The 18489-nt window shown below is 39.6% G+C and overlaps 2 protein-coding genes across 2 annotated transcripts in view; one reads left to right on the top strand and one right to left on the bottom strand.

Moving 5' to 3' along the window:
* The window catches only part of LOC148885218 (GTPase IMAP family member 8), an 8598-nt gene extending 3330 nt beyond the window's left edge, over nt 1–5268 (bottom strand). The window contains exons 1-5 of the mRNA XM_089018954.1: nt 4543–5268; nt 2523–3087; nt 1670–1767; nt 1450–1581; nt 1–144 (exon numbers count right to left, since the gene is read on the bottom strand). The exon at nt 1–144 is cut by the window's left edge and continues 447 nt beyond it. Of these exons, the coding sequence (XP_088875080.1) occupies nt 1–144; nt 1450–1581; nt 1670–1767; nt 2523–3087; nt 4543–4567 (964 nt within the window). The 5' untranslated portion in view covers nt 4568–5268. The remainder of the gene's footprint in view (nt 145–1449; nt 1582–1669; nt 1768–2522; nt 3088–4542) is intronic.
* Nucleotides 5269–6008: 740 nt separating this feature from the next.
* adsl (adenylosuccinate lyase) lies at nt 6009–17349 on the top strand. Its single transcript, XM_089018430.1, has 12 exons — nt 6009–6242; nt 8557–8760; nt 10051–10095; nt 11492–11571; nt 11663–11834; nt 11924–11970; nt 13305–13395; nt 13513–13582; nt 14092–14239; nt 15180–15360; nt 16874–17050; nt 17152–17349. The coding sequence occupies exons 1-12, from the start codon at nt 6099–6101 to the stop codon at nt 17236–17238; spliced, it is 1446 nt and encodes a 481-aa protein (XP_088874556.1). The 5' UTR covers nt 6009–6098; the 3' UTR covers nt 17239–17349.
* The last annotated feature ends 1140 nt before the right edge of the window (nt 17350–18489 follow it).

The raw sequence follows: 18489 nt of genomic DNA, 5'->3' as shown, positions 1-18489 counted from the left end.
TCACCCGGCGACCGGAAACCAGCGCCTGCCTGCGGAGACAAAGATCCGTCTCCTGGCCGGACTCGAAAAAGCGACGGCCCAGGATGGCGTTCCCCACGGAGCTTTTTCCCACGCCCTTCCAGCCTAATAGTAGCAACCTCAGTTCTGCCAACACATCAACCAAAACAAGTCAGTGAGAAACAGCCTTTCAATTTCATAACATTTAAAGGACAACCGACGCCTGCGGACAAGTTGCGTCCATAATTTGTAAAATCACTTCAAATGACTTCTACTGAGCGTATTTTACAAATAATCCACCACATATAGCTATACTTTAAGACTCGCGCTGAATATTCAGGAAGTCTTGTTTTCAAGTTGATGACGATGCCTGACGTGACGTCACTGAAGGAACGCCCCTGACCGAAAAAAAGGACACATTGTAGCAGTCCTTCCATCACGTCAATGCATTTTGCTGTGCTTGTTTGGTCTGAAAACATCATGTTACACCAAAAACAGCCAGAATAGGGTGGCCAAGCTCGATATAAGGAATTTATAAATAAAGCGACACACAATGCATTTTGGGTACTTTGTTTGGTCTGAAAACTTTGTGTTGATCCATGTTGATGGTGACATTAGAAGGACATCACATAAATAAGGCGATGGTGAATCGTTGCGTGTTGCACTAAGACTACTATTTGATACTAGTTGACACAAATTCACAGCAGACAAATCAGACCATTTCTAACGGAGCTTGGGCGCCATCTTGTGCATTTTCTGGGATGCTACATTAGAGTCCTGACGGCTCGAATTGATCTGGAAGGACTTCCTTAATCAATTGCAAACATTTATGCTTTCCTCTTCAGAACTATTTGAATCATATTCATAACTGGATGAGTAACAAGAAAGCATCTTCTCCGAATCTGAAGCCATTGTTTTGATTCTCGAGCAAGGGGAAGACGTATTGGCGTGACGTCACGAACAAGGGGGCGGGACCTTCTGAAACTGGCCATTTCCGGTTTCATTTTGAAGTAGTTTTTGGACACTTTAAGTCATTTTTATTGGTGTTTTGCATTTGGCTAAAAATATCAGCCTGCGTGTTTTGGGTATTTTAGATGCTATAAAACGTTTTTCTGATGTCAGTTAGGAAACAAAAAAATGGTGTCGGTTGTCCTTTAAAGCACAACTGACACCTTTTTATAATAATAATAATACATTTCATTTATAAGCGCACTTTATAGTCACAGGATAAGTTTTTCTGTGGGTGAGCAGCGGCAGCCATCCGCGCCAGCGTTCACTCAACCCGGAAGTAATTCAAATAGATAAGCTAGCTAGCTAGATGATAGCTAATAATAATAATACATTGCATCTACAAGCGCCCCTCAAAACTCTCAAGCTAATAGATAGCCCTATAAGCTAGAATGGCAGTGAATGAGTTAAACACACAAAAACACCCCCCCCCCCTCCCAATACCTCTGGGAGGACCTCCAATCATTTGCTCTCTCTGTCTCACATGTTCCTCCATCCTCATCCTTTCCTCCTCCAGTGCTCTCCTGGCCTGTTCCTCTTCCAGCAAAATCAGCTCGTTCACTTCAAAATACCAACCTGCCCAAAAACAACCACCATCCATCCAACCATTTTTTTTACAACAACAACAACAAAAATCATAAATTGGACAAAGAAGTGAACAAACCTTGGTTGTCCGTGATCATTTCCTCCACCTTTTCCATCAGCTCGGGCACCTGCGTATTGTCCTCCGTGTCCTTCCGGCTGTTATCAAAAGCATGATACCTACAGGGAGAACAGACGATGCTGGAGCTCAACCCAAAAACAGATGAATAAGTGAGTTCCTGTATTTTAATGATGATCTTTGCAAGTAACTCATTCACTGCTAGACGATGTGCAATAATGTATCCACTCCAGTGCCAGGGTTTTTGTCGTTGTCACTCAAATTCAAGGATCCACAGAATATTGAGCTGACATAATGCTCACCCCCTAATGGAAGGGAATATCATTGCCATAGGTCTGGCCAGAGTTCTGACCAGCGCTTTATTGGCACCCCCACCGCAAGAAAAACCAAAGCCCGAACAAATTCGGGAATGGCGCTCTACGTCATCTTTTCAATTCCTGAATAAATTGAGAAATGGCAGTGAATGGGTTAAAGTCAGTGGGAACAAAAATGTCCAAAGTAGCAAACAAAACCATGAGTAAAGCATGGTAGCAATAAAAATAATAATAATAATAATAATAAATTTCATTTCTAAGCATCTTTCAAAACTCTCAAGGTCACTTTACAGTCACAGGATCAGTTTTTCTGCGGGTGAGCAGCGGCAGCCACACACGCCAGCGTTCACTCAACCCGAAAGTAACTCAAACAGATAGAAAGATAGCTAGCTAGCCAACAGATACCAAGCTAGATAGCCAGCCAGCTCGAAAGTGAATAGATAGCTAGCCAGATAGCTAGCTAGCCTAGCTAGCTACATATATCAATAGATAAATTGATAAATGAATCAAGTAATGAATGAATGACAAATTCAATGGCGTACCTGCTCCCGCATCTTTCCACCAACCACTGCAGGGCCTCCCCGGTATTTGCAATGTGCTCCTCAATGAAGACTCCTTTCTGCAATGTATCCACAGCGGTGAAGAGCACCATGGAGTATCTCCACGTTCCACCTCCAAGCGCCCCCAACTGCTCCTCCGCGGCTCTCCTCTCAGTCTCGGTGAAAGGCTGCGTGACGGACACCGCCAGCAGGACCGCGTGAGGTCCGGGTGGGCACAAGATGGCCCCCATGCAAGGCCCCTCGCTATCCAAACTAGGCGGAGGTCTCGGAAGGCTTTCGGACTCGGCGGCGGTGTTTCCGTTATCGTCCGTTTCGGTGTCATCTTCTGTGTCGCTGGCGATGAGCCACGCGGGCGTATCGACCACGGTGACGCGACGCCCGAAGATCTCCTTGTGGCCCACGTTGCTGTGAGTAGTTTCCGTCCCGGCGTCAAAAACTTCTTCTCCTAAGATGGTGTTGGCTGAGGAGGTCTTACCGGATTTCGGACCCCCGAGGATCAGCAGGCGGCGTTCAGGGGGCAGGCGACCCCTGACTTCTCCTGATGAAACTACGGGACATCAATAAGAAGTAGTTGAAATTTGCCCCTGGTGCAGATTGTTACTTCCGGGTTGAGGGAACGCTGGCGTGTGTGGCTGCCACTGCTCACCCGCAGAAAAAATATCTTGTGACTGTAAAGTGTCATTGAGAGTTTTGAAAGGCGCTTATAAATGAAATGTATTATTATTATTATTATTATTATTATTATTATCACCAAAAGTAACACTCCCTCTTGTGGCACATAAAAGAATGACACTGAATACAGTGAAATAATAATAATAATAATACATTTCATTTATAAGCATCATAAAAAAAGTTAATTCCTAAGTTATATGGGTCTGCAGTTATCTGAGCTTGAAATGGGGGCAGCTGTACAAAATACAATACATACATATTGATTTATATAATAATAATAATACATTTCATTTCTAAGCGCCTTTCAAAACTCTCAAGGTCACTTTACAATCACAGGATCAGTTTTTCTGTGGGTGAGCAGCGGCAGCCACACACGCTAGCGTTCACTCAACCCGGAAGTTACTCAAATAGATAAAAAGCTAGCTAGCTAATAGATAGCTGAAAGCTATCTAGAAAGCTAGATAGCTATATAGCTAATAGATATACAGATAGATAGCGTGCTAGAAAGCTAGCTAGCCAGCCAGCTAGATAGCCAGCGAGCCAGCTATATACTGCAAATTTCCCCATTGTGGGACGAATAAAGGTTTTCTGATTCTGATTTCTGATATAGCTAGCTAGCCAGCTAATAAATAGCAAATAGCTAGCTTTTAGTCCTCTTCATCCAAACGTCAAGCGCTTTAACAACAGCTGAAGCTGGAACAAAGCACTAACATTGAAAAAAGGAAATTGAGAGAGGCCATGACCAGCGCTTTATCAGCACCCAAGCATGAAAAAAACCCAACCCAAATGTGTTAATGGCGCTCCACGTCACATTTTCAATAACCGAATAAATACAGTTGCTTCCAATAATAATGATTTTTTTTACTTAAAGATGGCGCCGTGAGAGTGGCTTGCTGCCTTTCCAGCAGCTCCTGTATTTTGTTTTTTTTTTCTACTTCTTTCTTTCCTTTCCTCTTCCTTTCATAATTTTGCTGCTGTGAAATGTCAATTTCTCTACTGCGAATAAAGCTACTACATCCAATCCAATAAATTCTCTGACCAACATGTCAGTCTCATTTCTGGTGATCACTTACGTCTACTACACTACTGTATTTTAAATCTGGTCATAATGACGAGACAAGAGGGATTCTATCCTTTTTTTTAATGTTCCCTTTATCAACTAAGTGATGCTGACACACTCCTTATATGCTGCTGAAGACGTGAGAACTCAAGCAACAGTTCCTCCGGATTGAAAATGACGACGTCAACCATTCCCGACCTCAATCCACTCACTAAATTTGAACATTTGAGCTAAAGGAGTTGCGACAAAGGATACAAAACACACACTTACCAGTGTCAGAGGACACAGCAGCCATCTTGTGTGTAGAACCTCTGGCTTCCTCCTCCTCAACCCCCCTCCTCCTTCTCCTTCTTGCCTCCACCGTGGATTCCTCTCGTCACCTCTTCAGAGGACTCAACGGCGGCACATCCGAAGCAAGTTAGGGGGAAACGGCCAGCTCAAGTGCTCTTCTTCTTTGATCCTCATTCTACTGCAGCGTCGCTCTCTGTGGTCTTCCTCCTCTGTCACACTCCCTCCCCTTACCCCACGCACACGCTTTTATTTTGTAATCTTTTAACCCTTCGCCCAAATATTGCCCGTCGTTACTTCTCTTTAAAGTCCCTCTTTCTCTGCTCGTTTATCTAGTTGATTAGACAAAGCAACGTGGGTGGACACCCGTGTCGTCCATTTTTGTAGCGGCAATTACAGGATGTCTCATCACATCTCAAGCAAAAGAAAACGGCTGTTGCTCAGCAGCGGCAAGCAGCAGCATCTGTGGGCAGCGGATGCGGAATGCAGTTAGGAGGACAGATAGAAAGACGGCGGTGGGAGGGGAGGTGCAAGAATTGCAACAAAAAAAAGCTAGAAAAGCTTATTTACAGCTGAATGGACCCTTGCAGATGCTGCATTAAGCACAACCAACAACTGCTTAAGCGTTTGTGTGACGCCCGCAGGAGCCTTTCACTGCATGAATACATTCGAACGGTCATGTAAAATGCATGCACAGCCACGTTACGTAACACGCACATACACGCGCGCTTATAATTAATATTCATTGAAAGTAACCTCTCTTGGCGTATTAAATGAAGAGAAGATAAACTGCTTAAATAATCGATGTATCGTTTAAAATGTGGCTATGACGTCAGATAACGTCCATCCATCTTTTATTCTTATCGAGCACATGCAAACACGTACACACACACAAAACAAAACAAAAAACAGATAAGAGTCTATAGTGCCTGGATTCTAGATTTACAGATCAACTTCAGGATTTAGTTTATAAACAGATATAAAGAAAAAACGGATTACTTTTGCACGTTTGTATCGTTTGTTTATTGATATTGTCAGAGTACGTTGATTTAAATCGAATGAATTATTATTATTATTATTATTATTATTATTATTATTATTATTATTATTATTATTATTATTATTATTATTATTTTCAGACGTAAAAGCTTGGCCAAAACAAACATGCGGATCAAACCTCTAAAGATGGAGGACACTGATTTGCTGTGGCGACCCCTTGAAGGGAAAAGCCGAAAGCAAAAGAAGATGATTATTTATTTATTTATTTATTTATTTATTTATTTATTTATTTATTTATTTATTATTATTATTATTATTATTATTATTATTATTATTATTATTATTATTATTATTATTATTTATGATTAAAGTCCTCCACCGCCCTCTGCCGTATGTCTGTACACAACCGTCACAAAACATGCCGTACGGCGTTTCGCAATGTCGTAAAACCGCATGCAATTTGTGAAAGAGGCAACGTCGGTTTGCTGAGCGTGGACTAGGTTAAAAACTTTGAATGAAAATAATCCCAGTTGAGAATCATGGCTTCATCTGACGAATTCATGAAATATCGTTCGCCACTAGTATCAAGATATGCCAGCAAGGAAATGGCGTACAACTTCAGTGATAGGAAGAAGTTCACAACCTGGAGAAAGCTGTGGATCTTCCTTGCGAAGGCTGAAAAGGTTTGTTATTTTGTCTATACACGCATCCACTACTATTTTTATACTAATGCATCGACCTTCACGAAGACAGATCAAGTTCCTTGCCTCCCAAAAATAACCCACGCCGTATGTTTCTGCAGACAGCGACACACTACTTACTACACACTCGCTTTATATGCAATATCATTGTATTGCATTACTCAGAAAGTATACAGTTTTCATATTACAGCGTGAGTTGAACATAATCAATTTCTTAAAAAAATAAATCCGGTTTAACTACATACCGTTCAAGTTTGCCCGATGTGACTGACAGTAGAAATTCGCATGTATTGTCTCATAATCTTTAATAATAAAAATACATTTCACTCATATCTCATTGCTCATATGGAAAATATGTACTACACGGACATTGGTGCCATTTAACTGATGCTTCAACATAAGTCATTATCTCATGATATTGTCAAAAACTGAACTGTGCAAATACTGTAGTAATAATAATAATAATAATAATAATAATAATAATAATAATAATAATCATCATCATACATTTCATTTATAAGCTCCTTTCAAAACTCTCAAGGTCACTTTACAGTCATGGGATATTTTTTTCTTCTGCGGGTGAGCAGTGGCAGCCACACGCACCAGCGTTCACTCAACCCGGAAGTAACATAAAGTTAAAAATAAAATTAAGGCTTATATAAGCACGTTTAAGGCAAAAATGTTCGTATGTATCGTTGTTCATAAGGTGAATTCGTTCGTAAGTTGCTTCAGTGCTATATTTTGTATGAAATATATGTTTAATAATAATAATCCATTTCATTTATAAGCGCCTTTCAAAACTCTCAAGGTCACTTTACAGTCACAGGATGAGTTTTTCTGTGGGTGAGCAGCGGCAGCCACACACGCCATCGTTCACTCAACCCGGAAGTAACTCAAATAGATAAAAAGCTAACAATCACTCCAGTGTTGAAACTCAACAGTTTGCTAATATTTTCGTACGATTTTTTTGTTGTATTCATTTAAAAATGATATTTCTTAGTCAGCAAGTTAGTAAATATGACAGAAGTGTTTAGAACTGTTTTTTTATTGTTGGATGGAGGTTTGCTGCAAAAAAAAAAAAAAAAAACACACACATCCTGACCCGATTGATTATATTGAACACATGACGTTCACTCGTGGCAGATTAAGCTCACATGCATCCTCTCACATGATCCATCAAGTACACTTATCAGAGTAAATTAGAGCCTACATTTGCATGTTCAGGCATTCTTCTTGAGTGAACGCATTTTAGGATGGCTAATCTGTGTGTTAAAGTTCTGTGCAGAGAATGAGACGGAGATATGCTTTGGCTCCCCTGAATGGCGTTTCAGCCCAGCTCAAACTTTGTTGACCTAATTAAGATGAATATAGTTTGTGTGCTCCGCGACGACCCAGGAACACACTAACCTTTAAAGGACAACCGACGTCTCCAGACAAGTTGTGTCCGTCATTTGTAAAATGGCTTCAAATAACTTCTACTGAGCGTATTTTACAAAGATTCCATCGCATATAGCTATATTTTACATTTTAAGACTTACGCTGAATATTCCGATAGTCTTGTTTTTGAGTTGGTGACGAGTCCGTACGTGACGTCACTGAAGGAACGCCCCTGACCGAATAGAAGAACACATTGTAGCAGTCCTTCCATCACGTCAATGCATTTTGCTGTACTTGTTTGGTCTGAAAACTTTGTGTTGCACCAAAAACAGGCAGAATAGGGCGACAAAGCTCCATGTAAGGAATTAATCAGCCTGTGGAAACGGGCTGATTAATTCCATACACGTCGCCATTTTCTGCCTCTTTTCGTGTCAGTTAGGAAAGAAAAAAGTGATGTCGGTTGTCCTTTAAATGAATTAATGCTGCTAATTTAGAAAAGTAGACAAAATAATCTATGCAATGCTTCACATTATTCAAGTAGAACAATAAGCATGCCGCAAGACTACCACTCTACGCAAATTATTTTTTAAATAATAATAATAATAATAATAACAACAATATTACAACAATTTGCTGTGCTTGTTTTGGTCTGAAAATGTTGTGTTGTACCAAAAAGAGCCAGAAGGGGGCGACCAAGCTCTCTCAAGCACTTACGACCATTTGCTCGGAATGGAACTTGGTCGTAAGTCGGATGTTACCTATATATGATATTTGTCCATGTTAGGCACCTTCAGCTGTTCTTAAAGCGCTAAATAAATCAATTGTATTGTTATATAAGACAGTTCTACTATCTCATCTGTTAAAATGATGACTAACCAGACCGTTAAATCCTGTCTTTATTTCTATCGCCTCCATAAAGGCTTTGGGACTTCCCATCTCGGACGAGCAGATCGTGGAGATGGAGAGTCATGCGGAGGACATCGATTTCAACATGGCGGCGGAGGAAGAGCGTAAACTCCGGCACGACGTGATGGCTCACGTTCACACCTTCGCTCACTGCTGTCCCGCGGCGGCGCCCATTATCCACCTGGGAGCCACTTCCTGTTACGTGGGAGATAACACAGTAACTACCGCCGAGCTCAACTTCCTCAGAAATTGCAGAAATATCTTTTAAATGATCTTTGTTTTTCTTTTCGGATGTACGTTCTGGAATGCTGCGTCTGACCGCCTCACATTTGTGAGGGTTTCCTCAAGTTGACCCTCAAATTGTGTATTGTCCACTGATACAAGTGTGAAAATATTGCTCGTACAGTGATAGCTCGGTTTACGAACCCCTTGGCTCACGAACTTTTCGGTTTACAAACGTTAAATTTATGACAATTTTACCTTGGCATACGAACTTTTTTCGTACACGGAGCTGCCTCAATGAGTGATGTATCGTTCGCGAACGAGCCCGTTCTTCCAACAACAATATGGCAGCCGACTGTTTTTGTCCTCTATTCCCCACCCCCAGTCTTTGGTTAAAGCCACGTGATTGGTCAAGAACGCAGCAGTGAGGGGAGGTGGTTTAAACATTAAAGAGACAGGCAGACGACAGTGAGAGAGTTCCAACTTTGATAGTGCAAAGGCACAGTGTAGACTGCAAGGTTAAAATATCCCATTAATCAGGCGCCACAAATAACCCGCACAAGCACAAGATGCAAAAAGCTATCAACCCAGCTAAACAGAACACAATTGATGAGGAACTCGATAAAATTATCGCAGAAAAAGCACCTACAAGGGATCATTCCTCAAGATGGTGTAAGAAGAAGGCTACGTTCCTCATCAAATGTTTAATGCTGATGAAACCGGCCACTCCATTCCATCAAGCCATCAACGATCATCACAAAGGTCAATAAAACGACTTTATTATACTGTAGAATTTATTTCTTTAATTATAATACCATAGTACATTTATTATACATAAAATAATGTATATTTTGTGTAATTTTAAGTCTTAGAAAGTAGAAAATTGTGTTTTATGGGTACCTGGGAACGGATTATTCTCATTTTAATGGTTTCCTATGGGAAATTAATTTTTGGGATACACACTGTTCACCTTACACACTCTGTCTGGGAACCAATTAAGTTTGTAAGCCAAGGTATCACTCTATGTGCCCGAGATTGATTGACAGCCAGTCCATGCTATACGCTACCCAGCTGTGACAGTTTGAAGCTCAACAGAATTCCTCATTTGGATATGAGCTCCATAAAATAGCTGCACCGATGTTGATGTTTTTAATCGGGTTTTTCGAAGCGCTTGTGTATTTTAGGTATCCCGAATCAAAAACATATCTATCTACTTTCCGCCGTGTTAATGAACGACCACATATTCATAAAAGTAATCCTGAAATATTTTGCTCTTGCTTGTTAGGATCTGATGATGCTACGTGATGGATTCGACCTTCTCTTACCTAAGGTGAGGCTCAGCTGCTTTGTCGCAAATGTACACGCAGCCACGCGATCAAATCGGCATAATTAGTCATTTGGAAGTTGTTGCTCTCGGATCTTTCGAAGTGGAATGTCATTACTGTTTTTTTTTTAATTTCATTTTCCTATATTCACATTCAATGAACGCATTCATTGGCATTCATAAATGTATTCGAGAATTGAAAATATGACGTAAAGCGCCATTCACTAATTTGTTCCGGTTTTGTTTTTTCATGCTTGGGTGCCGATAAAGAATATAATATTCAAATGTCGCCACAGCGATAATAATAATAATAATAATAATAATAATAATAATAATAATAATAATCTTCTTTCCTTTCGGCTTTTCCCTTCAAATGTCGACACAGCGATAATAATAATAATAATAATAATAATAATAATAATAATAATAATAATAATAATTTTCTTCTTCTTTCCTTTCGGCTTTTCCCTTCAAGGGTCGCCACAGTGAAAGCAATAATAACAATACTAATAATAATAATAATAATAATAATAATAATATCTTGCTATCTGGCTAGCTATATAGCTATCTAGCTCTATCTATCTTCTTCTTTCCTTTCGGGTTTTCCCTTCAAGGGTCACCACATCGAAAACAACAATAATAATAATAATAATAATAATAATAATAATAATAATAATAATAATAATAATAAATTTCATTTCTAAGCACCTTTCAAAACTCTCAATGTCACTTTACAGTCACAGGATAAGTTTTTCTGTGGGTGAGCAGCGGCAGCCACACGCGCCACCCAGAAGTAACTCAAATAGATAGAAAGTGAGCTAGCTAGCTAATTGATAGCTAACAGCCAGCCAGCTCCCTGTATTCATTTCCCTCTATCTCTCTAGCTATCTACCTGGCTAGCTACCTAGCTATCTATCTATTTTCTATCTATTTGCTACCTGTTAGCCGTCTGGCTGGTTGGGTAGCTTGCTATCTATTAGCTAATAATAATAATAATAATAATAATAATAATAATAATAATAACAACAACAACAACAACAACAACAACAACAACAACAACAACAACAACAACAACAACAACAACAACAACAATAATAATAATAATAATAATAATAATAATAATAATATCTTGCTATCAGGCTAGCTATATAGCTACCGAGCTCGCTGGCTAGCTATCTGGCTATCTATATAGCTATTATCTAGCTCGCTGGCTAGCAATCTAGATAGCTATATAGCTATCTTCCTTGCTGGCTAGCGATCTAGCTCGCTGGCTGTTGGCTTCGATTTTTAATGTATTGAATTCAAAGTGAAATACAACTGAACCGACTTTGCTGTCATTCTCTTATATGCCACTAGAGGGAGTGTTACCTATGTTGGGAATTGATTGATGTTCTTTTGACAGTTGGCAAGAGTCATTGACAGACTGTCCAATTTTGCCGAGGAGTATTCTGACCTCCCCACGCTCGGCTTCACGCACTATCAGTAAGTCCTTTTTCTTCACGGTATACTGTACATATACGGTTCCCCCCCGCCGCCGTACCTCACCCCAGCATCCCCCCTCCCCCCCCTGCAGGCCTGCCCAGTTGACCACGGTCGGTAAGCGAGCGTGTCTTTGGCTACAAGACTTAGCCATGGATATGCGCAACCTGCAGCGAGCCCGCGACGACCTCCGTTTCCGTGGCGTCAAGGGGACCACTGGCACCCAGGCCAGTTTCTTGCAGCTCTTCCAAGGAGATCACCACAAGGTCAAAACATTTCCATCTAAACTTCCCTCTGCAGTATAATTGATGACATTTCCGTTCACGTATCGCCTTTTTATTGATCTTCCCGTTAGGTGGAAGAGCTGGACAGGTTGGTGACGGAGATGGCTGGCTTTCAGAGGTAAATTGCTGATATGTCTGTCCTTGGGGGACGTACATGTACATTTGGTACAATTGATTGGCTCTTTGTGATGGACATATGGAGAATAGCCGAAATCAAACAATTGATCATTTTGATCGGCATCAAATTGCACACTGTAAAAAGATGCACGTGACTGTTCTTATTTGAGGTCAATACTTATTTATTTATTTATTTATTTATTTATTTATCCACTTGTTTCTTTCTTTATCCATCCATTTATTTATTTATGTATTTATATTTTATTTATATCCGTCTATTTATTTTATGTGTGTATTTATTTATCCACTTATTTATTTATTTATCCATCCATCCATTTATTTATTTATTGGTGCATTTATTCATCCACCCATCCATCCATCAATGCATTTATTCATTTATTTTTTATTTATCCACTTATTATTTTCTTTCTTTATCATCCATCGACACAAACGTATTTATTTATTTATTTATTTATTTGTTTATTTATTCATTCGTTCATTCATTTGCTTATTTTTTTTTTACTCATTTATTCATCCAGTTCTGTCTTCCTTTATCTATCTATCTATCTATCTATCTATCTATCTATCTATCTATCTATCTATCTATCTATCTATCTATCTATCTATCTATCTATCTATCTATCTATCTATCTATCTATCTATCTATCTATCTATCTATCTATCTATCCATTCCTTCATTCATCTGCTTATTTATTTTTCCATTCGTTCATTCATTTGCTTATTTATTTATTTTTTACTCATTTATTCATCCAGTTCTGTCGTCCTTTATTTATTTATGTATTTATTTGCGTGTTTATTTATTTATCCATTCATTCATTCATTCAGTTGCTTATATTTATTTATTTATGTATTTATTTATGCACTTTTGTCTTTATTTATTTATTTGTGTTTATGTATTTAGTTGTTTATTTATACATCCACCCATTCATCCAACCATTCATTCACTCACCCATCTATTTATGTATTATTTATTTGTATGTATGTTTGTTTGTTTGTTTGTGGGTAGTGTGAAATGCTGTCTCACAAAGTGTGCCCCGCTCAATGTAAGGAAAGCGATTTGGATATGTTGCTACAATTTTGTTTTTCTACTTTCATTCCTTTCATCACTTTGCTGCTGTGAAATGTAAATTTCTCCACTGTGAGACTAATAAAGGCATATCCAATCCAATCCAATCCAATCCAATCCAGTCTTTGAATTCGAAAATATGATCTGCGCGACACGCATATCAATGACAGCGGTAACATAATAAGCATTTGTGACGCTGAAATATTGAATCTGTTAAACACGCTTACTACCCACCCTGAACTACACAGAGCCTACCTGGTGACTGGACAGACGTATAGCCGTAAAGTGGACATCGATTCTCTCTCCAGCCTTGCCAGTTTAGGAGCGACTGTCCACAAGGTAAATGTCCACTCTTAGAGAAAGCGCTCCATCTAGTGGTGATTTTTATATTGTCTTGATTTTAACCTACTGAAGAGGTTGCTTGGCTAATGTGATCCGTTCTCTGCTCTTCATCAGATTTGTACTGACATCCGTCTACTAGCCAACCTGAAGGAAATCGAGGAACCTTTTGAGAAAGAACAGATTGGTACAGCCACTCACAATGGTTTTTTTGCACGCAAAAAAAAAAAAAAATCACGGAGATTTATTCCGTTGTGATACTGGCAACATTAAAGCATTGCGGAGAAATATTTTCTTAATCTACAAGAAAAAAAAACAACAACACAACAAACAAATATCGCCATCCAGCGTGTTTCCTTTTGGATGAATAATTGATAGCTAATTATCTAGCTAGCTGTTACCTCCTTCATTAATAATGGCCCTAACACTAGCTATCTAGCTATTTGCTATCTGTTAGCTATCTGGCGACTAGCTAGCTAGCTATTAGCCATATAACTGTCTAGCTCTCTATCTCGATGCAAATTTCCCCATTGTGGGACGAATAAAGGTTTTCCGATTCTGATTACGAGCTAGCTAACTTTCTATCTATTTGAGTTACTTCCAGGTTGAGTGAACGCTGGCACGTGTGGCTGCCGCTGCTCAACAACAGAAAAAGTATTATTATTATTATTATTGCAATTTCTCTTCCCCACGTAGGTTCTAGTGCAATGCCATACAAGAGGAACCCGATGCGCGCTGAGCGTTGCTGTAGCCTGGCCCGGCATTTGGTGGCGCTGATGGCCGATCCCTTGCAGACGGCCTCGGTGCAGTGGCTGGAGCGCACGTTGGATGATAGCGCTAACAGGTCAGGCTCGCGTCAGAAGCCGTGTAAAAAAGTATTTGTAAGTGCTTTGTTGTAGCTTCAGCTGTTGTTAAAGCGTTATATAATTCAATATGTATTGTATTGTATTGTATGGTATTGTATTGTATTACATTGTATTGTTTTGTATTGTCTTGTACATTGTATTGTATTGTATTGTGTCAGCGCAGAGCGCCAATGCGTATGTGGAACTGTCTCGGCTTAGAATTGAAGCGGATTTACATGAGATAGGAGCTATGGGACAATCTCTTTTCATTAATGGATGCTACAGCTTTATGTTCGTTTTCAACATTTAGCTTGTAGCAGACGTGCATATTTCACCATAACGTCCCTGATCCACTGGTGAAAAGGAGGCCTTGAGCTTAAAATTGAATGTCTGTGTCTGTTAGAGTAAACTTTGAAAACAATTCATGGTTAGGGTTCCTGTTACATCATCATCAATTATGACAGTCCAGCTAGCTATCAAGCTACCTATTTTCGATCTATATGTTCTCTATTAGCTCGCTATTAGCTAGCTATTTGCGTTTTACCTGGCTGACTAGCCAGCTAGCTATTAGCGGTCTAGATGGCTGGCTAACTATCTAGCTAGCCAGCTACTGTATTAGCTATCTATTAGCTAGCTAGCTAGCTTTTTGAGTTACTTCCGGCTTGAGTGAACGCTGGCGCGTGTGGCTGCCGCTGCTCATCCACAGAAAAATGTATCCTGTGACTCTAAAGTGACCTTGAGAGTTTTGAAAGGCGCTGATAAATGAAATGTATTATTATTATACTCAAGTGCACCTTATATATGGAAAAGGTTTGAAAATAGACCATTCATTAGGGGTGCGCCTTATACACCGGAAAATACAGTACATTAAAAAAAAAAAACATAGACATCCGTAGTTCCTTCTCATAATCCTTTACTTGCTCCTTTCTTAAACAACAGGAGGATCTCCCTTCCGGAATCTTTCCTCACGGCCGACATCATCCTCAGCACTCTGCAGAACATCACAGAAGGCCTGGTGGTCTACCCCAAAGTCATCGAAAGGCACATCCGCCACGAGCTGCCCTTCATGGCCACCGAGAACATCATCATGGCCATGGTGAAGGCCGGAGGCAACCGACAGGTACGCCTGCGACACCTACGATGCGCTTATGTCTCAACCAGTGATGGGCCATCAGTTCCTGTAAGGCCTTCTCTGCTGACCTAAAAATAACTGAATCATAGACTAATGCACAGGTGTCAAAGTCAAGGCCCGCGGGCCAAATCCGGCCCGCCACATCATTTTTTTTGGCCCGCGAAAGCAAATCAAACTTGTTAAATTCCATGATGATTGCTAAAATCTGAGCCAAAATTTCATATTTTTGGATGTCAACCACAATAAACGTCATTATTCTTGACTTCAGATTTGAAAACGAGTTATTCATTAATTTGCTGTGTGCTCTATATGTAATATTTGAAGGGATTTAAACATTCTAATGGCTTCCCCAAATTCATCGAAACCTACCCATCACAAACAAACAACCATGGTTCATCCAAAACCATAACTACAATGTGGCCCGGCGGCAAAAAATGACTTTGACACCCCTGGACTAATGTGAATTATATTTTGTCCATGAATTCTTAGCATTCAACCAATCGCATTTCAGTCATCTTTTGTTACCACGGTCAGAAATCGACCTGGACGCCTTCACAATCAGTTCTGCAGGCCCTGGAGCATCAAATAAGTGTCGATGAAACTGTTACTTTAATCAATCCGATTTCGAGTTGGCAACCCAAGGCCTGCTGGAAGGCGCTGGCAACGTCAGAGTTAGTCGCTATTGATAAGAGCATACTAGCCAGAGCTAGCACACTGTATCCGTAGCATAAGCAAATATATTGTTGTGTCGATTTAATAGCTGTTTAGTCAATCCACAATGGATGAAGGAGGAGAAGAAATGGAGTTAGTTGCAGATTTACTGTTAAACCCATTTTCCAGACGGACTTTTCAAGAATAGATGGACATCAATAAGGTGGGACAGCCCTGAAGCTAGCAAAAATAGCATATAATATTGTCATTTTATGAGGTTATCATGAATCCATACATTCATAGTAAAAATTTGAACAGTTTAATGACAGTATTTCTTAAGTTTCTTGAAGTCCAAAGCTATATCCTGGCTAATGGCACCCTCTAGTGGCTAAATAGCATATCACACCACACTCGCAGCTTTGAAGTGATTCAGACATAGCACCGCTGAAGGCCTAGGAGTCACATGCACGGCCCGCCACTGCGTTTAACACTCGCTCGTTCGTGCCATCAGATCTCAATCAATCTGAAATGTAACTTTAGCACAATAGCTGATATCGTCGATGTATCCAAATGTAATCAACCAGGAGTTCAATAAAGTTGAACAGCTCAGAATCTAGCAAAAATAGCATATAATATTGTAATTTTATGAGGTTATCATGAATTCATAGTAAAAAAAAAATTAGAAAAGGTTCATGACATTATTTCTAAAGTTATTTCCTGGCCAATCACACCCTCTAGTGGACGTGTTGTAAATCACACCACACTCGCAGAAGTAGCACTACTGAAGGCCTAGGAGTGACATACACGGCCCACCACTGTCAATAAAAAGTAACGTTTCCTGTTTTTTCAGGATTGCCACGAGAAGATCCGCGTCCTTTCTCAGGAGGCAGCAGCTGTGGTCAAACAGGAGGGCGGCGATAATGACCTGCTGTCCAGAGTGCAAGCTGACCCTTATTTTGCTCCCATTTTGGGACAGCTGGACGCCATATTAGATCCCAAGACCTTCATCGGCCGTGCTCCCCAGCAGGTAAACTACAATTTTCATTGTGTGATCCACGATTCTCCCTTCTTTTGTCAAGACAACGTGAATGACCTGTTTTATTGACCCCCACCCCTTGCCTCCCGCAGGTGGCCAGATTTCTGTCCGAAGAGATTCGCCCTCTACTGGAGCCGTACAACTCCAAAATGGACGTCAAGATTGAACTTGAGCTCTAAAGCCGTCAGTCAGGTTTATTTTCAACCTGCTCTTTTTAAACAACATAAATCAGGGATTCTTTCTGACTACTTTTTAGCGTTAAAATGCCATTAAAGTAAACAAATGACTAAGATGCGTCATTATTCATTTTAATTCGGGGCTGCGGTGAATTCGGTCTTATTTTATTGAAGATGGACGGGTGCTAAATTAAAGTGTGGACTGGAGAGTATCGCTCAAATACTTCTCATCCATGCTGGTTCTAGAAATTTCCGAATACGACAACGAGAAAAATGTGATTGAAGTTTACGCTCTTTTTGCTAACACTACAGTTTATAAAGGTGAGGAAATTGTACTTTTATAACTCATAGAAGTGGTAGAAGATATATTTTTCGCCATAACTGCCACGTTTAAAGCAAAAAGAAGCATTAGCATATATATTTCTCGAGCTCGCAATTTTCTTTGCTAATATTGAGTGACAGCCATTTTTGATTTCTGACACAAATCTGCCTGCAGTTGATCGTTGATATTTGCTCATTTATATTTGGAATCTTGTCTTGTGTTTGCTGTCCTTGTTTAGAATTTCAAAAGCTTTCCAATGGTACATTACTCGTTAAGATATGCCAAAAATTAAGAAAGTTATGATAGTTTAAACTGTAATAAAGAACTCGGTCACAGATTTTCATTGTTTTAACTGTAATTACAGGCAGACAATCCAGTCATATTTCAAAAAATTAAAAATTCCATTATTTCCTTATTATTTGTCATAGAACAATCCATACATCATTTGGAAGCTATTTAAACGCACTTTATTATGGTATTAAAATGTGTGATGAATTATTATTGAAACATTTTGTCACATCCCTAATTATTGACCAACAAAGCTGAATTACAATCTCACTGATATGACAGTAGCTTCCTATTTAAATACACAACACTATTTTGTTTTTGGGTAAATGGTTCCGGTTAGCATCACCAATACAGCCAGCTCACCATTGATGAAATATTGTTATTTTCTAGGGACTCTGCCAAAGTTGTAGTGAGAAAAATCTATCATTATTTTAATGAATCAGGAACCTGACTTGTGTCTTTATGTTTAAGAGTGAAAAAAACGAGCAAAAAAATAGCATGTAACTAACAGCTAGCTTGTTCACTTGCCCAGCACAGTGTACCTAACAATAAGATGTCATCTGATTGGTTGTCCGGTGTATCAATCAAGTCAAGTGATGGCTGATAGGCTGACGTCGATTTTTTTTTTTTAAACAACCCAACTT

This window comes from Hippocampus bargibanti, linkage group LG17, assembly GCF_051943395.1.
Source record: "Hippocampus bargibanti isolate YZ-2025 linkage group LG17, ASM5194339v1, whole genome shotgun sequence".
NCBI classification, from domain to species: Eukaryota; Metazoa; Chordata; class Actinopteri; order Syngnathiformes; family Syngnathidae; genus Hippocampus; species Hippocampus bargibanti.
The sequence above is the reverse complement of the archived record's forward strand: the minus strand, read 5'-3'. Positions and strand labels throughout refer to the sequence as shown.

Coding starts and splice junctions, on each gene's coding strand:
- adsl (XM_089018430.1), top strand. CDS start 6,099: ATGGCTTCATCTGACGAATTCATGAAATATCGTTCGCCACTAGTATCA. Junction 13,396..13,512: donor TAGGAGCGACTGTCCACAAG/GTAAATGTCCAC, acceptor GCTCTTCATCAG/ATTTGTACTGACATCCGTCT. Junction 15,361..16,873: donor AGGCCGGAGGCAACCGACAG/GTACGCCTGCGA, acceptor CTGTTTTTTCAG/GATTGCCACGAGAAGATCCG.